Genomic DNA, 26,296 nt, shown 5'->3' with positions numbered 1-26,296 from the left:
TTTTCACTATAGGTTATCACAAGATATTGAATGTATTTTCCTGTGCTATATAGTAGGACATTGTTGCTTATCTATTTAATTAATTAATTATCTATTTTATATACAGCAGTTTGTATCTACTAATCTCAAATTCTTAATTTATCCCTCCCCTACCTTTCCTCTTTGGTAACCATAAATTTATTTTTTTATGTCTGTGAGTCTGTTTCTGTTTTGTAAAAGTTCATTTGTATCTTTTTTTAGATTCTACAAATAAGTGATAGCATATGATATTTCATTATTTTTTATGGCATAATATTATTTCATTTTGTGTGTGTGTGTGTGTGTATGCCACATCTTGATTCAATCACCTGTTGATGGACATTTAGATTGCTTTCATTCTTAGCTATTGTAAATAGTGCTGCTATGAATATTGGAGTGCATGTATATTTTCAAATTAGATTTTCCTATGGATATATGTCCAGGACTCAGACTGCTGGATTATACGGCAACTCCATTTTCAGTTTTTTAAGGAATCTTCATACTGTTTTCCATACTGGCTGCATTAAATTATATTTCCATCAACAGTGTAGGAAGTTTCCCTTTTTTCCACAGACTCTCCAGCATTTATTGTTTGTGGACTTTTAATGATGGTCATTATGACTGATATGAGGTGATGCCTCATTGTAGTTTTGATTTGCATTTCTCTGATAATTAGTGATATTGAATATCTTTTCATGTGCCTATCAGCCACCTGTAAGTTCTCTTTGGAAAAATGTCTATTTAGGTCTTCCGCCCATTTTTTGATTGGGCTTTTTTTGTTGTTGTAATTATTGTGTTGTATGACCTGTTTGTATATTTTAAAAATTAAGCCCTTGTTAGTTGCATCATTTGCAAGTGTTTCTCCCACTTCATAGGTTGTCTTTTCGTTTTGTTTATGGTTTCCTTTGCTTTGCAAATGCTGAGAAATTTAATTGATTAGGTCCCATTTGTTTATTTTTGCTTTTATTTCTATTGCCTTGGGAGAATGACCAAGGAATACACTGTTAACGATTTATGTCACATGTTTTGCTTATGTTCTTTTCTAGGAGGTTTATGGCGTCATGTCTAAAGTCTTTAAGCCATTTTGACTTTGTTTCTGCATATAGTGTAGGGGAGTGTTCTAACTTCATTGATGTATATGTGGCTGTCCAGCTTTCCCAACATCACTTGCTGAGGAGACTGTCTTTTCTCCATTGTATGTTCTCGCCTCTTTTGCTGAAGATTAATTGACTGCAGGTGTGTGGGTTTATTTCTGAACTCTGTTTCCATTGATCCATACATCTATTTTTGTGCCAATATCACACTGTTTTAATTACTGTAGCTTTATAGTATTGTCTGAAGTCTGGGAGGGTTATGCCCTTAGCTTCATTCTTTTTCCTCAGTATTGCTGTGGCAATACTGTAATTCCATGTAAATTTTATGACTATCTGCTTGAAGAAGAACCATTCTCTGTTATAATAATAGTTGACAAGCCAAAGAACAATAAATATAAAAATGAATAGAAGTTTTTTTAAGCTATAACCTGACTTTCTTAATAACAACAATATAGTTCTTTAATACATATACATTTCCATCATAGGCCATAAATAGTTTCAAAACCTCAATTATGAAATAATCATCCTACCTCTTGTTCTTACTTAATTAGATTACTAATTTCTGACATTTCTTATAGTCTCTTTTTCAGACTCAGTATCAATCTTAACATTTCAATACCAATTTGCTGTCATGAAGTTTTCCTCCTCCTCTGAAATTCTCTAGGAAGTCTTGATATACCCTGTTATTTAGAATATTTAAATTTGAAATAATCTTTTCTATTTATGACCCAGTTCAAGAATTCTTCCCTAATTATTTTCTATTAATATGTTTCCTCTAAACTTATATAAACAATTTAAGTTTCTTTATTGGCTGGGTTAACCTAAATAAATTCATTTATTTTGGCAGACCCTCGGTTGCCTTACTTATAAAATGTGGATAATATTATGTACTTCAGTTGGGAGTTGCAAGAATCAAATTCATCATGTGTACTAATCCCCATGATAGTTTTTATAAACTTTGAAATGTTAAAATAACAAATAATAGTAAGTACTGCAAAAACCACTATACACTCTAAAGAAATTATACATAGTGCATCAACTCACGTTTACTATGGAAATAAATGCTTGTGTTGTATCATACTCTTCTGCAATATACTGGAAAGCTCGCCAAAGAGCAACTCCAGCATCAGCTGTTCCATCAACTTCATCATCTATATTAACAATGAACACAAAACCAATTCTGGGAAAGAAGATGAGTAAGAAATGTTACAACTAACTCTTGAACCATAATAAACTACGATTTTTAAACATTAAGCTAGAACATCCAGATGAAGGGAATATGTTAGTAGATGGGGGGAAGGGGAGTATCATTATTTGAAAGGGTTTGATTTGTAGTGCCTGTTCACCAAAATCCTTATTTCTGTTGGATTCCTTGAAAATGTAAAACTTTCTCTGGTGGTGACATTATCAAATGACTTTTCTTCCCCCAGAAAATAAGTAGAGCGAAGTGTACTCTCAACTCAACCATGGGGAATGAAATGGATCCATCTTTAAGTACCCAAAGTGATACGATCATTCTCTCAGGAAGGTAACAGGGTAAACAAAATTATCAAGCAGCTCTGATAAACAGAATCTATCATAAGGGTGTAGGATACTTCACAACACACAGGTATGTTGCATCAAGCACTAGAGATAACCATTGCTCTGAATTCCACATTAACACTCTGTGTAACACAACCTGAACATCATTAGATTTCCTTAAGCTGACAATTTGTTATAAACTGACAATTACCTAAGAGGGACTTTATAAAAATAGAAATGTTCAGCAAGTTTTATAAACTCCAAGGTATATTCTTGAGCAGGATCAATAAACAGAACCTGAAAGAAAGTAGACAGTCTATAATCACTACTTTGTTTTAATGCTTAAGAATTTTCATGAAATTGAAATTTAATTTCTGTAGCTAATAGTATGAAATTCAAGGGACAATTATTTTCTAAAGAACATTCTAGCAATTCTAAAGAATTCTGAGGAATGTATATAAGAAAGAATTTCACAGTTTCAGAAGAGTTTCTAAAAGCTACACATCCAAATATAATAATAAATGAAATTTACTCAGATTACTCATCCTCTTTTTGAAGCATAGCACAAAGTAAATAATTTTTTACAAGAAATGAAATACATTATTCTAAATGTTCATAGATTTTTCTGTCATAAATTTTTTTTAATAGGAAACAGAAATTGAATTTTGACAAAAAAACCCAACATTAACATCTGCTCATTCTAGGTTGCTGTAGGAAATAAGATACTTACTTCCTGTGTGAAAAATATATAAAGCCCTAGGTGTTTTCTCCATATTTCAAAGTTCTATAATGTTATTTAACATTGTAATAACGAACATTTCTATGCATAAATGATAAAATTTACTTACATATTTATTTAGGTTTTTCCCCTGAAATATACTGATCTTTATTAGCCCTTTATAATATGGAAGGAAGAAAAGTTTGATCATACATTCCTTTTAACCCTTCAACTTAATATTGATATTAAAAAAAGCACGCGAGGGCTGGCTCAGTTTCCTGGTGGGGTGGGCTCAGCCTGCCTCACCTCCCTTCACAGGAGCCTAGAGCAGAGAGGCTGGGAGCCCTCCCGCACAGGGGAGGCGATTAAGACAGAAGCCTCGCCTGCATTGTCCTTGCCTCACATTTGGCCACAGTAACCTGGCAGGGGAGCTGATGGAAAGAAAAAAAAAACAAAAAACAAACAAAAAAACACATGAGGGTTAAATAATAAGAGGAAGGTTCCATGACACTGCTAGCTTCTGATACCTAGTCAGCCATGTCACTGCAAGCTTGTTGCATCAGGCAAGTATTTCCTTCCTTATTCCTCAGATGCCTATTTACCGAGAGCAGAGTAGTACAAAAGGAATGCTGATATCTTTATAAAAGATGTATGCAAAATGTCAAAACATAAAACTCACCAAATTATGAAAATTACGCCTTATGGAAGGTATACTTCCAGGGAATACCGGCTTCAAAACTTCCCGGCAATTTGCAGGCCACGAAACGTACAAATCATCACTTTCTAAGTCATTAATCCACTACAAAAGAATCCAGAAATCTGTGAAAGCTATATTAAAATAATATTTGAATCATTTTCAAAGCCAGATTTTACTCTATCAAATGGCAAGTGAGATATACACAGGATTTTCTATATTTCTGATTAAGCACAAAAAGCTTGTTGAATATTCTTTAAGGACCACATCATGTGCAACAATTTTATTTTCCCACAGCCTTTTACATTAAGCCTTCCCTCCAAAACAATTGACTTCGCTTACTCACATGTTTGTTCCTCATATTAAAAAATAAAAATGTACTAAAAGTACTCTCGATAGACCATTTAAGAGAGAGAAGCAATTATCATAATTATCAGCAGTACAGGAAGCAATGAGGTCATCCACGTTCCCTCTAAAATTTAAAGACTTGGACAAAAGGAACATAAAACGACTTATGAAAGTTAAATTATAAAACCTACACTTTGGACATCCAGTTCTAATCAAGATGTAATAGCTTATATAAGACTAACCCTCCCTCTTGAAACAATGATAAAAGGTAGAGAAAACATATAAACCATTGTTTAGAGGCATGGAGTTAGGGTCAATCAACAATTGAGAATTGAGAAGTTACAATCCTTGAAAGCAGGAGGCATAAGAGGCAAGCTCCACATTCACAACTTTGTCCCTGTGGGCATTTTCCAAATTGCAGCCTGGAGGGACAGAATTCAAACAAGAGGGTGATGTCATACTGGGCTGTCCCATTATGGGAAAGACATATATATTGGGAAAGACAGAAGTCAGTTAAGGCTACCAAACTGGTGGGATTTGAGGTGGGCGGAAATTCAGAAAAGAGGTAACTGCAGAGAAGAAACCAAAAAATCTCCACAGAAATTCCTCTCATTTGCTGACTACTAATCTGCAATACTCCCCCTGACTCAAAAAAAAAAAAAAGCCAGGAAAAACAGAAGCTGGGAGGGTGAAGCTGCAGACTAACGTGGTACTGATGAGACAGAGGCTGGAGTTCAAGGTGGAGGCACTTTGCTAACCACTGCACTTTCATTTGAGACCCAGTAGGGCCAGACCCTAGGAGTAAGACACAAAATAGAAGAGCTCCCACGAAGCCTAAAATCAAGCCTCACCAGAATCAAGTAGGCATCTGGTATCTGGACTGCCAGAACAGACCTTACAACTCTTTGTTTCTATAACTTTTCATCAGTAATTTCTGGCTTTTACCAAAAACTGTCCTTTAAAAAAAAAAAAAAGGACCAAATATCAAAATGCAGTAGAAAAAAAACCAGACAACAGAAAGGGACTTAGGCAAGGACTTTAAAATAACTACTATCAATATATTTTTTAAAAAGAACAAAAATAGATGGAAAGATGGAAAATTTTAAGAGAACTAAAACCTATTTAAAAAAAGAGTTAAAGAGATATTCTAGAATTCTAAAAGCGTGTCTGTAATTAAGAAGTGGAAGAACTTATCAGGTGGATTTAATTGCAGACTGGACACAAAAGAAGAGACAGGGATTGGGAAACTGTATGACAGATCAACAGAACATATATTAACTAAAGCAGAGAAAAAATAATGCAAAATCAAAACAATGTGTAAGAGGGAAAAGCGGCAAAGGCAAAAGGTCCCACATACACGCAGCTGAAAGTCGGAGAGGAGAGGAGAGGATGAATAGGACGGTGCAGCACCTGAGGAAATGAGGATTTCGCAGTAATCTAGATGAGAAGCTTTACAGGCTTAACTAAGCCAGAGCCAGGGGTTTTAGAGAGAAGACAGAACTGAGAGACACACAAAGAGGGATGAGTAGGAAGGAGAAATCCAGGGTAATTCATGGCTTTCAGAGAGGGACACTGTATGAGCACAGAGACAGCAGGCTCTAAGAAGGAGGCTTTCCCAGGGGAGAGGCCAGGAAAGCCGAGAGGAGGTAACTCAGTTTCAGACATACTCATGTGTAAGACACCTGAGGAGGGATAACAGTTGCAACCATGTCTCTTTTCATGGTTAACTCGCATGATGGGGTCTAGAACTAGCTTTGTCCCGGTATCACTGAGAAAGCGGAGAACTTTAGGCTCCCTGCAAAAATCAGTAGTACCGCTTCTTGCTTACATTTCTGAGCTAACTTTTGCCAATGTGTGACGGTCACGGGAACTGTTCTAAAGATCCTCACAACAGGCCAGGAGTCCCTGTGAGCTGGACATCTCTATAGACCAAGTTGGCAGTGTCTATATTAGTTAACTCTTTTTCTATGGGGATCCTAGGTCAGGGAAGAAGGCGCCGCAGAAAGGATATGAGTATCTGATCTCCCTGGTGGTTAGTTACGCTTCTCATTTCAAGTGGGAAACTGGCGTTATGCTTTATGTATTAGTCCCACTGAACTTGAATTAATGACTGAAAGTAGAGTCAATTTTAATGTGGATCAAAAAAGCTGATGAAGCTGTTTATTTAAAATGCAGATTCTTTGGCACCATCTACTAAATCGGAACCTCAAAACAGGCCCTGGCAATCCTCATTTAAAACAATTGCCCTAATTTCCTAAACCCAGACACCCAGGGGTGTTTGTGGTTGCAAAGTAGACAAGTTGTCCATGAGTAAAGATGATGTTCCTGACCTTCACTTGCTGGTCATGGCCCCAGATGTCTTCCCAAGGGGGAACATTAACACTGTAACAATAAGTACTACTACACAGTCCTTCACTGAGAAAAGAAAAGAATCACAAATACTAAAGTTAGAAAGCTCGAGAAATGGCCTAAGTTACAGCATGGGTGCTGGGGGAGGGAACTGCGGTGATACCCTGATTCATTTTGGAGAACTCCTGAGACAACACTGGTAATCACCCAGGCCAGGCCCAGAAACACTCAACAGCCCTTTCTTCAATCTTAGGTGAATACCCAGAAGCAGAAGTGGCACCGACATTCCAGTGACCCACCTCCGTCAGTTCTGCTGGTCATAACTTGGGCCTTTCTATCTACTGGGGCACCAAGATACTGAAAAAAATCACTGCCAGTTATAGATTAGGACCTGTAAGACAATCTCCTCAATGTCCAAGGAGCTATATGGGTCAACAAATAATTAGAAGATGGGTCACACTGTTAGAGACTCAATCTCTTTATAAGAGAAGCAAAGAACTTAAAAGACTTAGAGTTCACATCTTTTGGGTTCTTTTTAGGGAATGAAATCAGCTAAAACAGTTGAGTAAGGAATTCCTAAACTATGTCCTTACGTAAAAACAAAACAAGAAACTCTTTGGGAATCAACATTCTAAGAACCATGAAAACTAACCAAAAGTTGTAACAATCCTGAGCATTTATTCAAGAAAAATGGCTGAACCTCAGTAAGAACAGTGAGACCTATGGTGTTGTAACTTACCCTAGTCCCATCTCCTGTTCCCAAGCTTATCCATAACCTTGAAAATAACAGCTCACATTCCAGTACCAATACTGAAGGGAGCAGAAGAGACCTTATTCTGAAGGAATTGAAATTTTTTGTTTGAACTGTCTGCTGATTCCCTAGAAAATCCACTGAAAAGGCTTGTGTTTATCCTTCCTAACTTATAACTTGCCTAGTTAAAGCTGCTACCCTAATTTGTGGAAAACATTTACAGGCAAATGTTTTTTAGTCGCTCCTGCCGGAGACAACAGAAAACAGTTGGGGCAAACAATAGAGTAACCATAGACCTAGTGAGGAAAGGCTGGGGGATGAGCTGTTTTAGGAAACAGGGCTTTGGGAAGTTCTGACATACTTCTAGGATCTAAAAGGCCACGCGCATGCCCAGAAACATGCACATGCTCAGCAAAGACCTGAGAAGGCCCGGCATTCGCACCTCAGGTCAACTTCGAAGCTCTATTTAAGCAAGAACTGAAGGCCAAGGCAGCGATGCAGACTACCTGGCTGAGTGTTTAGCGCGTGCTGCTCCCCCTCTCCATGTGCCACACACACACACAGAGCCCCTCTGCAAAGACTGGGAGATTTTTTTGGTTCGAAGCATTTAAGAAAATCTCTGTCCAAAATTTAGCAGGTGATTGGATAACATAACAGAGACTTCTGTCGCCATATAGTAAAAATAAAGGAGAGAGGGAGACAGCGGGAGAGAGGGGGTGAGGGGGAGAGGGTTAACTTAGCAAGCCTGGGTTGTCCACCCCTTGCACATTCCCAAGAAAGGCCTGTTCTCCTGATAAAGTTTCTCTAGGTTGGCTCCTGGGAATTGAATTCTTGGAATGTTCTGACTGATAAGAGTGTTTTGCATGCTAAGGGCCTTGCTGTATGCTCCAGCAGTCTGTATACAGAGTTTATACAAACAACATGATTTATGATGAACACCTGATTTTCCTCTCAGGGTCTGGAGCTTCTGTGACTGAGATCAGTCACGCGGCCGTTACATGCTTAAATGCTAAACCCCTTTAAAAAATCCTGAACTCCCAGGCTCAAGCCAGCTTCCCTAATAGGTAGCACTTTGGACAGATTGTCACACATCAAATTAAGCATGTCCTGTGTGGCTCCACTTGGAGTGGACTCTTAGAAGCTTGTACGTGGTTTCCTCTGGACTTTACCCCATGCCCTTTCCACTTCTGGTATTGCTTGGTATTCGTCTGCTCTAACAAATTGTAACCTTAAGTGTAACAACTTCTATGCCTTGTCAGTCCTTTTAGCGAACCCCTCAACCTGAGGGTGATCTTGGGGATTCCTTGACACAATGGGTACATAAAATAATTATCCAATCTGGATGGTTAAGGAAAGCTTCTCTCAGGAAGTACTGTGTGGAGCTGAAGCCTGAAAAAGGAGTAGGCATTAACTGGAAAGAGAGAGGAAGAATTGCTTTCTGAGCATGGGATAAAGGACAGTGGTAAAAAGAGTATGCCATAGTTTGAGAAACGAAAGGGAAGGGCAGGCCGTTTACACCTCATAGGCCACACTATGGACTCTTTGGGCTTTAAGCAAGGAAAAGTGACATAATTAGATTTAAAAAAAATTCACTCAGGCTGTAAAACCTGGACCAGAATGTTAGGAGGCCACTGCAAATTGTTAGGCAACATTTTCACTACATTAAGGTGATATTCTTACTTTCCTCAGATTTTAACCATTTGGTGTTGCTGCTGTTTGGTTATTCTGCTGTTCTTGTTTTGTTTTCTTCTTTAAAGGTAGAAAGGATACTGAATGAGATTCAGAACGTACTCTTGTGAGGAAGCAGAGAATATGAGGAAGGGGGAAGAAGATATAAGCGTGAGAGGGGGTGAATCTACTTTTACTTTTTCTTCTGAGTTCTCCTACAAACTCTTTCAAAACGCTTAAATTTATTCTAAAGCCTGCCAACATTTGGTTTTATGGTAAGTCTTAAGTCTACTAAAGGTTTTAAAAAGGTGAATTTCATGGGCACTTACCATTATTGAAGAATGCCTAATATCTAATGCATAGATATCGTCCCAATTATGTGAGCTTAATTTTAAAAGTTCACTCACATCTTCTTTGTCAACCCCGAGATTGTGAAGGCCATGCATCAGTTTTCCTTCCAGTCTCAGCATATCTAAAAGACTTTATGTTTAAAGAAAAGAAATAAGTTTTATTTTGATTTCCCAAAAGCTTTTATTAAATCCTTTAAAGTTTATAGATTTCTCAAAGCATTAGAAACAAGTTTCACTGGTATTTTTATTAATAGCACAAAATATGACATAAATACATAAAATTTTAATGCAGAGGAAATCCTATTAAAGCATGAAAGTTCACATCTGTTTAGAATACATATTAAAATTTCTAATTATATATATAATAATTTGATAGCTCTTAAACATGACAGAAGTATTACTGCTAAAAATAACAACAACATCAATAAATAACTCTACCGACAAAAAGTTGGGGCAGTTTTATTCCTTAAACTACTGTTTATGAAGTTCACTCTGGGTCCAGATAACTGCCAAGTACTTTTCAAACAGAGCTCCTCCAGGGGCATGATCAGCCCACCTGCCTCGCCCGAGCACAGCATATGATTGCGGCATTGGGAGGGGAGTGACTCGCCCGCCCACCGGGTAAGAGCTCAGCACCTGACCCAGTGTTGGGAGAAGGCGCGATCTGCTAGCCGACAGCCACTGGCAGCAGTACAGACGAGGGCACCAGCAGAGGGCCTCTGGAAACAGCAAGCTGAGTTCGCAAAACAGGGCAAAGATACAAAGACCTCTCAATAAAATCATTAAGAGCACACAGTCTCCAGGAGAACTAGATAACTGATACTCCTTAAGCCACAGTGCCAGAGAGATATGAGCAATATGAAGAAGCAGAGGAACCACTCCCAATTAAAAGATCAAGAGAAATTCCCTGAAAGCACGATCAAGGAAATACACATTGATGGCCTACTAGATCAAGATTTCAAAAAAGGAGTGATCAAAGTACTGAAGGAACTAAAAGAAATAGTGTTTAGAGATATCAAGTATGTCAAAAATGAAATAGAAGCTATAAAGAAGAACCAAGTAGAATTAGTAAACTCATTTGCTGAGATGAGAGCTGACCTAAAGGCTGTACAAAGCAGGCTAGATAATGCAGAGGAACGAATAAGTGACCTAGAAGACAGGACAACAGAAAGCACCCAATCAGAACAGCTGAGAGAAAAACAAATAAAAAACAATGAAAACAATATAAGGGACCTATGGGATAATATAAAGCATGCCAATCTACACATAATAAGGGTTCCAGAAGGGGAAGAATGAACAAAGGGGATTGAAAAGGTCTTTGAAGAAATCATGACTGAAAACTTCCCAAACCTAAAGGAATCAGATATCCAAGTACAGGAGGCTCAGATGTTCCCAAACAGAAAGAACCCAAACAGACCCACACCAAGACATATCATAATCAAGATGGCCAGAGTCAAGGATAAGAAATGATCCTAAAGGCAGCAAGAGAAAAACAAAGAGTGAGTTACAAGGGAACCCCCATAAGGCTCTCAGCTGATTTCTCTACACAAACACTACAGGCCAGAAGGGAGTGGCAAGATATATTCAAAGTCCTGAATGAAAAAAAGATGCAGCCTAGGATACTCTACCCAGCAAGGCTATCCTTTAGAATAGAAGGAGAGATAAAGAACTTCACAGATAAGCAAAAACTAAAAGAGTTTAGCAACACTAAACCCATGCTAAAAGAAATATTGACAGGTCTACTCTAAATAGAAAAGAAGCAGGACACTACAGAAATGAGAAACTCATAACTGGAAAGGAGATAACTGCCATGAATTACAAAAAGAATAAACACAAAATTGTAAAAGAAGACTTCTAAATCATTGAGAGTGGGAGAGGGAAGTAAGGAAAGCCACTGTGAAAAACAGTATGGAGATTCCTCAAAAGACTAGGAATAGACTTACCATAGGAGAATGTCATTCTAAGTGAAGTAAGCCAGAAAGAGAAAGAAAAATACCATATGAGATCGCTCATATGAGGAATCTAAAAAAAATCAAAACAAAACAGAAATACAAAACAGAAACAGACTCATAGACATAGAATACAAACTTGTGGTTGCCAAGGGGGTGGGGGGTGGGAAGGGACAGACTGGGATTTTAAAATGTAGAATAGATAAACAAGATTATACTGTACAGCACAGGGAAAATATACAAGATCTTGTGGTAGCTCATAGCGAAAAAAAATGTGACAATGAATATATACATGTTCATGTGTAACTGAAAAATTGTGCTCTACACTAGAATTTGACACAACATTGTAAAATGACTATTACTCAATAAAAAATGTAAAATGAAAAAAACAAAACAAAACAAAAACAGAGCTCCTCCAAGTCCCATAACCACCTCAGGATGTCTCAAGCCACGCAGCTGAGGCTCGGAAAGGTGAAGCCCCGTCCAGCCACCCAGCCAGTGGCGTGGTGGAGATGGGACACGAAGGCTACAGGAATGAACTGCTTCCCTAAATCCATAAAGAGAACGCTTTACAGACCATGGTAAAGTGTGTTCGTGTTTGAGAAGGTAAAAATCTACCAGGCAAGGAGGAATTTTGACTATTACTTTTTAAAACCAAGTGTTAAAATTCATATTTATTATACTTAACTGAGCTTCATTCAAAAATCCATTCATGAAAATCATTTTGCCTTTCAGAAATAAGCAGAATCAGAATAAAGCAATATATGGGTTTTAAAATACAGTTCTCACGGAGGACTGTAGAGATCCACGTTTAAAAAGTAGAGATTTAATACCTAAACTCTGAAGAAGGCTGTTTTAGAAGTGTTTCAAGCTGGCCTGTATTACATCAGCTCAGGACGTCTGAATCCTAGACAGTTCTGATCACCGCTTTAAAGTAGACTTTTTACACCCTGCCCCAACCTATTAGAAGATAACTGGGATAAATCATAAATCACCAACCTAATAATAAGATTCAGCTGGGGTTCTGACACTACTTCATGTGTGGGTTCTTCAAGTTCTTAATCCCTTTAGTCTAAATTTTCTCATTTGTAAAATAAGAATGTTGGATGGCATTGCAAATGTTCTTTCCATTTAAAAAATTTTATGATGCTTATAGATCAGATACTTTTTTGTGTGACAGAATTGTAATATTCCTCATAGCTTTTAAACTATCATCTTTGTTATCTCGACCTGCTTTCCAAAGAAAACCACCAATAGAAAAACTAGAGTTACATGGTGTGGTACATTGAAAGGGCATGAGATTTCAAATCCTGCTACTAGCTGCATCCCATCTTTATGTGAAATCTGAGTCTTTATTTCCTCATATATAAAAAGAGAATATTAATAATAACTTTATAGGGTATTACGATGAAGTAAATTTACTACTGAGCACACAGTTGTCCTCAACAAGCACTAGTTTCTTCCTTGCTCTTTCCAAATCTTGAATTTTGATTGGAAAAAAACCTGGTTCTTGAAATATGCTAGGTTTATTCATCAGGAAAAACTCCTTATATCTCTGGATTGTTAAATAATTAATTTCTCATGCCTCTCCTCTAAATAGTTACTACCTTTAAATTTGCTTAGATCCCTTCACTGGCTTCTCCTGTCCTTGAGGCCAAAATCTGAAACATGGTTCCACAATCTGATCTTTGCCTACCTGCGCAACCTGAGCTTCTTCCAGCTCCTCCCCACTGCACAGTCTGGCCACACTAGGCCATTCATTTTCTCAAATATGTCACGCTTGCAGAACCTCAACTCTTCACTTCCCCTGATTCATCCTTAAGTATCACTTCCTTGAAGAAATGTGATATCCATTGTCCCCCCTGTTCTACAAGTTTAAATCTCTGGGAATTAAAAATTCCCATTTACCTTTTATAAACCTTATCACAATACAATTATTTAATATTAGCTATCCTACTAGACTGTACATCTTACTTAAGCAAGGCATTTCTGTCTTGTTCATCACTATGCTCCCAATATCTAGCAGTCTACAGTGTAGTAAGCATTCAGATATTTATCAAATCAAATTTTAATATTGATTTTATAACACTGAATTTTAATGTTGCTTGCATTACAAATACGTATTTATCAAGAGCTCAAAAGAACTGAATCAACTTCATTAAAATACAGAAAAACTACACAAGTGGGATATCAAGACATCTCTGTTACCTCTTTCCGGTAGTTATATTGCAGTTACACTACTCAAGCAGGAAATGACTGGCCATCAAAGTGCATAACATCCACTTTGTACCTGAGTCATTTCTTGAGCAGCTGTACTTGACCAGAGTCTGGTCCATTCTATGGCTGAGGTGACTATTAAGTAGTTCTAAGCTAGATGTATCTAAGGTAGATATGTAAGACACATTTACGGAACTCCCTAAATTTACTTGGTCCTACCTGCCTTTTCCCCTGGTCACTGCCACTGCCTCCTACCATCCTAGTCTCCTTGGGGATGAGAGCTAGGTTTGGGCACAGCCTGGACTGAACGAATGCTGACCTGATCCTGAGGCATGGAGGCTTTGGATCCTCTGGGATCAGAGGAAGAAAGGTTAGGCCGTAGGCAGAGCATCAGTTCTCCACAACCCAAAAATGCAGCAAGGGACAGGATAGGAAGGAAGAGAAAAACAGTTCTTCTTTCGTGTTCTTTCCCTAAATGGACAATTCTAAAGAACTAGTTGCATAGGACCTCTCTCTAGATCCAAGATATAATTTCAGTAATATGACATTTTCCTTCCTCTCCTCTTTCCTGAATCATATTTTTCATTCATCAGTCTCTTCACACTGCGTTTATTCTACATGTTCAGATCTCTCCTGAGAAACTTTCTTTGTTTATTTTGTGCTAAAAATGTCAGAAGATATAAATATCCTCACATATTTTCTTTTTTCTCCTTTAAGGGAATTAATAGCAGCTACAACTAGTGATCCCACTAATGAGGAACAAAAATGTATCATGCATCCTGCAAACACTAAGTACTAGGTGGAAGAGTCAAGGTGGTTCTATTTCATGAATAACCTACAACCTTTCTAAATTACACTAAATCAGACTGTTCTTGCTATGGAAATTTCCCCATACAATGCCACAGAAAACTTTTCAAAATCTACCTACCATTTCTGCCCTCTTTTAAGCCTATTATCACTGCTTCTGAGCACAGATGCAATTTTTGTCCTCTGAATTTTACAGCCAGGAGCTAACAACCGCTCTTCTCTATGTGTAGTACTTATCCTCTATATCTTAGATGAACATTTTCCCAACATTAGGTCCAAAGATTCAACTAAAGAAAGAAAAAAGCCCCAACTGAACTACTCAATACTTCTCAATCTTTCCTGTGTTTTCCTATATATTTCCAAACTACTAAGAAAATGAAACAAATAAAGTTAATTTAAGTTCAATAAAGGCAAATTCAATTCAACTAAAACTGAATATTTGAACTAAAGTATTGTGTTTATTACTAAATTCATCTTATAGTCTAAATATGAATTTTTAAAGTAGTTTTATGATTCTCTTTAAAAATAAAATAAATTTAGTTTGATTTCTCTTCTGTTTGGCTCATGACTTAAATTTACAGGTCAATGACCACAATGAATACAAGACTTTCTAATTCTGCACTAGAGCATTTTTGAGGAACGTTTTTGACCTTAGGAGATAGTATCCAGCAATCTATAATTTCAAATTTCCTGTCTGACAGATACAAGCACTTTAACTTCTTCCTGTTAGTTTCTTTCTTCTGGGAAAACATCTCATATTCGTTTCAGTTCTTTTCTGGAGGGTACAGCTTCCTGGCTACTGAGTCTCATCCTAAGAAATATTACAGCAAAATGATGTGTCAATTAAAGACAGTTTCAAATAATAGGGGAAGAATAGGTCTAGGATTCAGAAACTTCAATTTTCTCATCTGAACAAACATCTCCAAGGTCTCTTCCAGTTCTGATGTTCAGAAACACTTACGAGAATATTCTACCAAAATAATAGAGCTGTTCTGCACAATCAAAAAGGTGTATTTGCTTTATGTTTAAAGTGATTATTTGCATTTTGATGAATACCAAATTCAGGACAATGTTTACCTTCATATGTAAAACCATAGTTTATATAAATAATTCAATACTTGCCTAAAAGGATCATAAGCATTGATATCAATATGAAGCCCATTTATATACAGAGAAGCATCGCCTGGCCGAATTTCATATCTATCTCGAAGATGCTGGAAACAGAAAAGAATAATAGTTCACCAACCGATACAACAACAGTGGATCTACGTCAGGAGTCGGCAGACTATTTCTACTAAGTCAGAAAGTAAATATTTTAGGCTTTGCCAGCCATATCATCTCTGCTGAACCACTCAACCCTGCCCTGGCAGCACAAAAGCAGCCACAGCAGCAAGCAAATGCGCATGACTATGTTCCAATAAAACTTTTGTTTATAAAGGCAGGAGGGAGGCCAGATTCGGCCTGTATGTGGGTAGTACTGCCCATTTAATCTAAGTGATGGGGATCTAATGATTAGGTTAGAGACATAATACCTGAGTATTCTGATTTTGCATTATGTGATAATAAGTTTTTAATGCTATGACAATTACTTACCTATTACATTTTGTACTGTGCGTATGTGTACACACACACTTAGAATTTGATAGCTGGCACACTCCTATTCTTTGATATCCCAGAATTCAAAACTTTGGCGTATGTGTAAATATTTGGCAATCACTCTAAATTCATAAAAGTTTCCATTAAATCAGTGTTTCAATGTTCACTAACTTTTCATTAAGTAAGTATCTCCCGAGTGCCTACTCGGTGCTAGAAAGGAGTCCAAGCACTAGAAAAAAAGGCAGTGTTCTAGCCACACAGAATAGTCAGTAAGACCATGGTAAGGGAGTCAGATTTGGTTTAAATCCTAGTCTTGCTACTTACTAGTGGTGAGATTTAGGCAAATTTACTTATTAGCTTCCATAAGTCTGTTTCCTCAAATGTAAAACGAAATACTCACAAGTTTGTTATAAAGTTTAAATGTAATGTATATCTGTATCTAGTCACATATAAAGCACTCACAAATGAAGCTTTTATTATGTCTAGTACCAGAGTAGGCAAATCGGTTTAGCAGGAAAAACAATTTCAAAACAGTGCATTTCAGTGACGTCACACAATAAGTGACCTAAAAAAGATTTGCAGAAATTATTCTGGAAAGGCAGATGAAGTAACTAACTTAAAGAGTTTCAGAGGAGGCTTTACAGTGGTGAATTTTTCTGTATCACTCACCATGACAGATGAGCTACATACAGAGAGGGGAGAGGAGGAACTAAATTTGTAACAGGAAAGAAAATATTTCCATTTGCTTTATGCAGAATACCGGCAAGGGATTAAACTCTAATATGAGAGGTTCAAAGGTAAAGTTTTGATTTGTCTTTAGCTAATGCTGTACTTTTCTATCAAATAGGTACTTTTTCTAAGAAACTTGCATTCCAACCTCAAAATCTAGATGCCTAGTGAATTCACTACCTGTTTTCATGTGCATTATCTTAAACTCTCTCCAGCACCTCCTTCATTTTAGACATCTCGACTATAAGTAGAAAGCATAACAAACACAGATCTATACTAAACTGCTAATTCCCACAGACTATTTATGCCAAGCACAGTGTCTTGAACAAACACGATGCTCAAAATAAGGGTAATAAATTGAACTCAGTGAACCTGACGCTGAAACACTGTTGGAGATCGGTGCTGACAAATTCTTTCTCTTTCCCCCTCAAAGACGGTAGCCTTAAATCCTGGAAAATTACCCCAAATGTATGATTTAAGGCAGCCTTTCTCAAATCAAGGGGTAAGAATTTGGTTTCTAGCAATATAATGAACCAGAGATCCTGAAATTTTTCTACTAAGAAAAATATCAAATATGTTAGATTAAAAATATTACTATTGCTCTCTAAAGGAATAGTTCAGCCTTTTAAAGATTTCATCTAAAAGCAGAGAAGAAGCGGGAACGTGAGTCCAAGGATGTAATAAACGCTGAAAGCTCTGCCCCAAGGAAATCGCGAGCGTCCCAGGTGGCCTAAAGCTTGGGTTTTAAAGGCCGTCTCAGAAGGACGGGAGGCAGAGCCGTGGGCCCACCGAGGGCAGGCAGCAGGCTCAGAGATACCCTGGTGCACATAGAGAAGTGCTACATTCACAATGAAGTGAAAAGATGATCCAGAAAACAAAATGCCCTGCAGAAACCGCAAGAATCTTGTTGAATTCACCGCGGTTCTTGATGGAGGAAGAACAAGTCTTCCCTAAGATCTCATGGCCTCTGGCCTATCTTCATGTAAGATTGAGGCCCAATTTCACACTATTTTGAAGGTCCAAAAATATAAAAAGATTTTAATTTAAAGTGGAATTTAGCTGGGAGTGCACATAGGCTTTGAGCAGAAACAAAGATAAATCCCCACGGAGAAATATGACCTCATTCAAAAAAGAGGGAACAATTTATTGAAATGTACCCCTTTAACAACCAATGGAGCAGGGCCATTAGCTGAAGATGAAAAAATTCCAGCTGACTGGATTTTAGAAGACCGGTTAAGCACTACAGAAGCAAGCTGGTTTATAAGCTTATCTGGAGGCCCCCATGCTGGAACTACATGCATCTTGAACTTAAAATTTGAAGTCCAACCAGATGTAAACCTTAATACAGGAAGGGTTTTACTTTTTTCAGTATGAGTGATGAGAGAAAATCAGATTCCAAAAAATATTTTACAGAGGAACTTTTGGAGAGGATATTCTAATCTAAGAATTTTCTCTAGAACTCGGTAAAATTTTCATACATTCTAAGTAATTAGAAAAGTGAAAGCTTTTATTGGAATTAGGTGTAATCTTTTATTTGGATTTTGTATTTAAATACCTGCATTTGGTTTATCATGTAATTACATAATTGAAACAATCTGTTTCACACTACTGAAGCAAAAAGAAAGTTACCTGACCCTCCCATCCCTATTCCCCACAACCAAAACAAAAAGTGTCTTGAAATAGAATTTAACAGGTCTTATGGTAAGCAATAAGAAACACATATTAGATTGACACTGAATTTTAAATCATGTGGTAGTGGGCAACGTGAACTACTAGTCCAAACACATTTGCCTGTGATTAATGACATGAAAGCCATTATTTTCTTGTCTTTCTCTCAGTGTGCTCTGAAGGAGGCAGTAAACAAGACAACCACAATAATGTCATGATTGGTTTACTGATTAAATTCAAGATTTCTCGTTCAGAAATCAAGGCTTCTTTCAAAACTGTTTCACTGCTAATTCTGAGTAGATGAGAAGTGGAAAAGGTGGTAGCAGTCGGTGGCGTCAGCATCCCTGAACAGCCTGGAGCAGCGGGCGGCCAGCAGACACAGTCTGTGCTGGTGTCCACACGGGGCCAAGGTCACTATCGCTTTTTAAATTTTTTCAGAGTAATGCTGGCTATTATTCCTTGCCCACTTTTTCCACATGAAATTTTTTGACTCATCCTGTCAAGTTTCAGGGGGAAAAAAAAACACTCTATGTTCTGATTATATTTACAAATTAACTTAGAATTGACTTCATTCTAATATAACCTTCCAATACAAGATATTTATGCCTTTCAACATGCTCTTAAGTAGAGTGTTGAATTTTTCTTTATATAGGCTTTACGTACTTGTTAAGTTTATTCCTAGATACTTTTTGTGTTGCTTAATTGGAGTCTTCCCTTACATTTTAATTTTTAACTAGTTGTTTGCAATATATGGAGCCTACTGCATGACATATTTTAATTGTGCATTCCATTATCCTTTGCTATGGACTGAACTGCGTCCTCTCATCCCAAATCTGTATGTTGAAGCCCTAAACCACCCCCCGCCCTAACACACTGTCTTTGGAGATGGTAATTACCACTGAGAAGGTAATTTAGGTCATAAGGCTGGCACACTGTGTGCACACTGAGGAAAGGCTGTGTGAAGACACAGCAAGAGGCAGGAAGAGTCCTCACCGGCTACAGAATGTGCTGAACCCTTGACATGGGACTTCCAGCCTCCAGAACTGTGAGAAAATACATGTTTGTGGAGTAATCTACTCAGTCTGTGGTACCGTGTTATGGCGGCCCTAGCAAACTAATACACTTTTCCACCTCTAATTATTTATTTATTATTTTTTTTTTATTGAGTTATATTCAGTTTCCACCTCTAATTTTTGTTTTTAGTTGAGTCTCATATATTGCTCACTTTTCCCCCATTTTTATAGTTCCAATATATTTCTCTTGACTAATGATGTTGGCTAATAACTAATGCAGTAATAATAATCACAGTGATGATAATGAGTTTCACTGTCCTGTTCCTGATTTTAGTAAATATGCCTCTAGTAATTTTCTATTAGTAAGATGCTAATGCTTCAGAGCAGACACAAAGCTGAGATAAACACAAATACATGTGCACATGCCCACTTTTAATCATGTTAAGGAAGTATAATCAATTTCCTTATAGTGTTTTGGTTTTTTTTGCAATCAGGAATAGATCTTGAATTTTATAAAATGCTTTTTCAGCATCTATAATCATACAATTTTACCACTTAGATGTAATGATACTATATGAATAGATTTCCTAATCTATGTACCATCCTTACATCTCTCAAATAAATTCCATTTAATTATGATATATTATCATTTTATTAGTTTTACTATTTTTAACTTTCAATTTTTACCTGTATTAATTTTTCCTGCTTTGTTTTGGTTTTCTTTGTTCTTAATTTTTTCAGTTTGTTTCATGAATGTTGCTGCAGTGTTTTGATGTAAAGATATTGAAGACGGCTATCTTTTCATTGTGAATTACAGCCTTTGGTATTATAAAGGGATATTTTTAGCTCACTAATGTTTTTAGGCCTGAATTTGGCTTTATGGTATTTTAAGATCACTACTCTTAAAACATAGTGTTTGGTTGTATACCTTCGCACATCCTTTAATTTTTGACATTTCTGAATTTACTTAAAGAGTTTTTACTTCATATACACTGGATATGCCTAATGATCCAAACTGAAACTTTTTGCTAATGTTAGTTAAGCTTATTTACATTTACTGGTATCACAGACATGGTTAACCTCAACTGTCATTCTTTCCTGCTGTATTTACTTTTCCTAGATTTTTTTTAAATGTCTGTTTCTTTCTTTTCTTGTGCATTCAGTTCTTTGCATACTTCATTAGATTTGGACTTTTGTTCCACTAGTCACTATTAAGCATGTATGTTCATGTAATGACCCTCAGTCATCTCTTTCTTTAATCAATAGTTAATGATTTTCTGTTACAAAAAATAATAAGATTAACTTTTAACTCCTTTCTGCTGCCTCTCCTCTTGCACAGCTCAATTTTATTCAACAGTTTTATATTCATTAGTGGTAAACTATGGACTTATTTAATAAGTTTAGGCTTCCACTGCTTGATTTTTTAGCTTTAATCACCTCCTTGACTCCCGAGTACTACAGGTAAGGCAATCAGAAGGTTTACTCTATTTTCTACCTCCCCTCCTATATTTATTAGTTGCAGTATTTTATCTTTGTTAGAGTAAGTACTGTTTACACACCACACTATCACCCTGCCCCTCGCTTTTCAGTTTCAGTTTGACACATATTCAATGCCCAACAGGCAGCTGTTCTGCCCAAGAATCTTCAATCAGTTATTGGTCAGAAGAAATTCCTCAGAAAGTGCTCTTGGGAGCAGTATTACCTGAGTCCTTGAATGTTCAGCACTTCTGTAGCCTGTATATACGTATCTACCTGAAGGACAGCTCTTCTTTCCTTGAGTATCTTGTAGGTGGAGCTTGTTTCCTGGTGTTGAATTTGTTCTTGAAAAGTCTGCCAGTCTAATTTTCTTTCCTTATGATCTTTTTCACTAAATACATAAATAATTCCCTTTGTTTTCTATAAAGTTCAACAGCCAATGTCTTCATTTTGCCCGTTTTTGGTTACTTTTAATTTGCGGATCTGGACCGTTTATTTCAGAAAGTTTCCTAATTATAGATTTAAACATTTGTTCTATTTGTTTGACTTTTCTATTTCAGGGACTCTAGTCCAGGTATATTAGATTTCCTTTACTTGCCTTTACTTTATCATCTTCCCTTGAATCCTCTCTATTGCTTTTTTACTTTTTGCATTTATTGTTTCTATCCTCTGTCTTCTACTGTGGTTTTCTTTTTTTCTAGTTAAACAATGATTTTATTGCTTGAGTACACACAAATTTATGCCACCAGGGCAGAAGCTGTGGATGAGCCATATTTCCAACTGGGGGGGAGGACTCGTTTGGTCTCATAATAGCGAGCCAACCGATGATATAGCTCTCAATCAGAATCAGATGGAATTTAGCATCTTTAACCTTCCTGTTCCTCTTAAGATGCTTCGAACAGCAACAGCCTTCTTAATTAAATGATGAAGATCCTCAGGAAGATCAGAAGCAAGTTCCCTGGACTTAAGAATCCTCAAGATTTTATTGCCTGTCACAAAACATACTTGTGCAACACCATGTGAATCTCTCAGGCTTACACTGATGTGTGAAGGAGTCAGGCCTTTCTTGGCCAGTTTGTAGATCTGCTCCTTCACGTCATTAGACGTCAGCTTCAGCCAGGTCGGGACACTGCGGCAGTAGGGCAGAGCCAACTGGGACAGGCCCTTCCCGGGAGCGTGCATGTGATTCACGGTGGCGGCGGTCCAGCAGCGAAAAGGAGAACTTCTACTGTGTTTTCTATAAGGTCAGTTCCCCTCTGTGCCACTTGTAATTTCAGTATTTATTTCAGAAATGGTTTTACCTTTACTTTCTACACCTTTGCAAAGTCCTTCCAGTTTTGGTTTCACATTCTCTGGTTGTCTAGGCATTACCTCCTATTCTCTGTCCATCTTCACTCTGAGTTACTCTATTTCTGCATGTGTGCTGCCTTCTCAGCTTCACCAACTTTTTAAGCACATGTCCAAATGTTATACTTCAGTTTTCTTCTGCTTAGTAAGGTTTCTTCATCTACAGTGTAGTTTCACTGCTTTTCCCCCTCATACAGTGAGATCTTTACCAGATGCAGCAATTTTGCCTTTTCGATTATTTATATTTGAATCAGATTTTCTTAGACCAGATATTGTTTGGGGGTACAAGGGGCAAAATCAGCTTTCCAGGTTTCTTGGCTCTAAGTTTCCTTACAGAGATGAACAGTTTAAGATGGGTCACCTAATGCAGTCAGTCTTCCTCAGACTCTCAAACATTACCCTTGTTTAGAGGCTGATCATCAGTCACTTTTTCTCTTGCCATCAAGGGATATTGCCCTGTCTTCTGGGTGAGCTGTTGTCCCCTCTTTTACTAGTCAGGTTTTCTTAAATGTGTCACTTTCATGCACATAGTATGATTCCTCTTCTCAATCCCCCCCAGAGCATGTGCTGCCCTGGTGTCAGTACTGCCCGCCGTGCTCCCACCTGGAGTGGAGCCCTCTCCTTTGAGGATGAGCCTCTGCTGATGATTCCTGGGGCTCTCAACACCAGGATCCCTGCAACTCATTCTTCCCTTCAGCACAACTGTAGCTTTAACACTTCAGTTCTACTGGTTTTGAGCATGTTTCACCATGCCATAAAATTTAAGAGCGTGTGGGGTTTTGCTTTCCGCTAATTTTGCTGAAAAGGTTGTTTCATTCTTCTAGCTATGTGGGAATTTTACTCACTCTCTTTGCTGCTGTTTCTGACTTTTAGGAGAATGAACAGGACCACTTTGAACTGGACTACACTCATACTCCTATTAGGATCAATCGTATTCCTAACTGAATAATAAAGCATCAGTTTGCTTAGGCCAGCTTTGATTAAAATTATGATATGGCTAAATAAAATTAACTATAACTAGCCTCCCCTAGCCAAGTTGAGATTAAAATGCTAAACTATACAAATAATAAAGATACTAAAATTTACAAGATTCAAATAATTCCTGAAAAAATGAGGGACTAGAGCAAATACCAGGATTGAGAGAATTCTGAATAATGTAACTGAAAAAAAATTTTTAAATGTAATATTAGAATAATCTTTTTTGTAATAACTTCAATCTAAACTTGTCATTTTGACTATGTTTCCACTATTTCTGCCATCTTACACTTGTGTATATTTACAAAGTAAGTCCAAAGATTATTCTAAGTTAAACTATATAATTAGTTACATTTTACAGGAGACATTTGTAGAAGGTAACTTTCTCAAAGTTAGTAAATGTACCAGAAATACTGAACCAAGAACTTCTGCCTGTCATTTCTTCTATAGCTATTTTATTCTTCTGGTTCTTCTAATATTCCTAAAATCACTGTTTACTTTCAATTTGTTTCCAAGGAATTTCAAAATGGTTACATAGAGCAACAGAAATTATTATGAATTTCTTTCAATCATAAAAGCATGTTTATAGTTCAAGAGCCTAAGATAAAATTTTAATAAATGAAAAAGTAACATATAAAATTTGACATATCTGATGATTATTACTGTAATCAAGTTCCTACTATAAAGAATCTGAAAATCTTATGTGGCCAAATCTCAGTGGCTTGCTACAGGAAACATTTATTTCTTGCTCGTATCACATATTCCCATGATCAGGTCATCTTTGGCTCTTTTTCATTTCAGGAGAGCAGAGACATGCCTCTGTGATAGAGGGCAGAAACAAGACTGCAACCAAACCATTCAGCTGCACTCAAAGCTTCTGCATGGATATGACATTACTTGCTCATTTTATATGAGCTAAAGCAAGTCACATGGCATCAACCAACACCCCAGGGGCAGAAAAGTGAACTCCTCTGACACAGGGAAGAGAGTGGTTATTTCTGAACAATAGCATAATCCATCTCAGAAATTCATGTCTTCCATCTGCAAACGTATGAACCGAGGAACTTAAATTTTTAAAATAATCCTTCCCTATGACTTGTTACCACCTACTAATAACATCACACCTTGGTCATGAAGCACTATAGGGAAAGGAACACTGCTTCTCCCTGCTTTCTACCCAGCTACTGTCCACTTCTTTAATCATCTCCTACCTTCCCCGTGAGAAATGAGACCACCTCTGTCAACATACTCAACTACTAGGGCTGAGAACTGAGATCACCTGGGCCAACATGACTTAAGTATTACGGGGAATTCTTGTCCAGGACGATAAAAATGTAACTGAATACATAAACATTTGCTTCAAAAAATTCTTGGAAACCATTTTTTTCCCAGGTAAATCTGGAACAGTCTGGTTTGCAAATGTAGAGAGTTATCTCACTTTGGCAAAGAGCTTGCTTATTGGACAACAGTTTGCTCACCAAACCTATCACATTTATGATCACCCGCCCTAAACTACTGTGTTACAAACTCTACCCAATCCCAAACCATTCCCCACCTCAAAAGACCAATTTAAACCACATGAACAGAGATCCCATGAACCCTGTAAATACTCTATCCCAATGTCCTCCTTTGGAGACACTAACGAGAGTCTACCAAGGTCTTGTTCTCCCTCACTGCAGCTAGTTTACTAATTCAGGTTTGCATGATCAACAGGTTTCTGTGGTGGGTTTCTGTTGGGGAATGGATAGTCTGCACCAGACTTCCCCTACCCAACTATTTTATTTAAATACATCTCTCTAGCACTTCGTATGTTGTTCTTCTGGAAATAGGAGTCATTGAAGAATTTTTAAGAAGAAGATGACTACATCAGATTTCTTAATTTCCTCAGATATCTTTCCAATCACCTGGTGAAGTGATTGGCAATTGAAGAATTCAAAATTCTTATTAAATTGTTCAGAAATGAGCTGTAAACCAGTGCACATATTCTGGTTCTGTCTTGAACCAATTCTGTGACTCAGAAGAAATCACTGGATCTCAGTTTATACATTGGGATATTAATAACTGCTACAACATATAAAACATCTTACAAACTATACATTGCTAAATATAGAGTGTTTTTACAGGTAGCATTTAAACATTCAGAAGTTTTCCCTTCAACAAATATTTCTGACAGGAAGCTCTGTGCCAGGTACTGTGATTATTCAAGCCCCTAGGTTCGGAGTTTCCCAATTTACTCATTTCCACTAACTTTCATTTCTACTCTCCTTCAGCAGCTAGCTTTGACTGTGATTCCATGGTTATGTCATCACAGTGGTCTACCTTTGGAATTATCCCATTTGGTCTCCCCAATTATCTCTTTTATTCCCACAATATCTCCTCTTTAACTTCATGAAATTCTTCAGCCTCTGGAACCAACATCACCACACAGAGCAAAGCTTTGATGACCAGGAACATGCACTTTGGATTGTTAACTGAGCAAAAAATAAACCGGATTATGTGAAGCCAACAATACTCAGGCTTTCTTTTCTTTCCCTCCTTTTTCTTTCCCAAACTCTCTTCTTTTTTTTTTATTGCAAGTGGCATTATTCAAACAAACAAATATAAAAACTCTTTTACAAAAAAAAATCCATTCTGATTGAAGAATGGTAAGAGCAATTAAGAGAATTACAGAAAGGAGTAATACCACAACTCAGTTTTGAAGGATAAGCAAGAATTTGTTAGGTGGTCATTGCGGCAAAGACCATCCCAAGGAGGGATGCTCTGTTGTGGTTTCTATCACTCAGGCTCCAATGAACTGTGCATCTACGTCATTGTCATCATTGTAGTTGTCTGTCATCATCAAAACAGCTGACGTTTACTGAGAGCTTACTGTGTCTCAGTATGACAGGTGCTGTTGACTGGCTAACCCTGCACTGTCCCTAAGCCATTTCTCCTCTGCTTGCCTCAATTACTAGAATAGTAAACACTAACTTTTCTAGTCTCCCTTGTAGCTAGGAATAAAAATTTTG

General features: G+C 37.3%; 1 protein-coding gene, 1 non-coding gene and 1 pseudogene across 2 annotated transcripts in view; 1 reads left to right on the top strand and 2 right to left on the bottom strand.

Moving 5' to 3' along the window:
- UGGT2 (UDP-glucose glycoprotein glucosyltransferase 2) overlaps window positions 1–26,296 on the bottom strand; it is a 137,774-nt gene that overhangs the window by 74,025 nt on the left and 37,453 nt on the right. The window contains exons 11-15 of the mRNA XM_031466220.2: window positions 15,607–15,698; window positions 9,491–9,641; window positions 4,031–4,150; window positions 2,845–2,930; window positions 2,157–2,292 (exon numbers count right to left, since the gene is read on the bottom strand). Coding sequence (XP_031322080.2) covers window positions 2,157–2,292; window positions 2,845–2,930; window positions 4,031–4,150; window positions 9,491–9,641; window positions 15,607–15,698 — 585 coding nt within the window. The remainder of the gene's footprint in view (window positions 1–2,156; window positions 2,293–2,844; window positions 2,931–4,030; window positions 4,151–9,490; window positions 9,642–15,606; window positions 15,699–26,296) is intronic.
- LOC116157325 (small Cajal body-specific RNA 21) lies at window positions 3,618–3,758 on the top strand. The gene has a single exon (XR_004141353.1). It is a non-coding gene; the product is annotated as a small Cajal body-specific RNA 21 (non-coding RNA).
- On the bottom strand, window positions 21,621–22,151 carry LOC105089218 (small ribosomal subunit protein uS15-like; annotated as a pseudogene).

This window comes from Camelus dromedarius, chromosome 13 (genome assembly GCF_036321535.1).
Source record: "Camelus dromedarius isolate mCamDro1 chromosome 13, mCamDro1.pat, whole genome shotgun sequence".
NCBI classification, from domain to species: Eukaryota; Metazoa; Chordata; class Mammalia; order Artiodactyla; family Camelidae; genus Camelus; species Camelus dromedarius.
The sequence above is the reverse complement of the archived record's forward strand: the minus strand, read 5'-3'. Positions and strand labels throughout refer to the sequence as shown.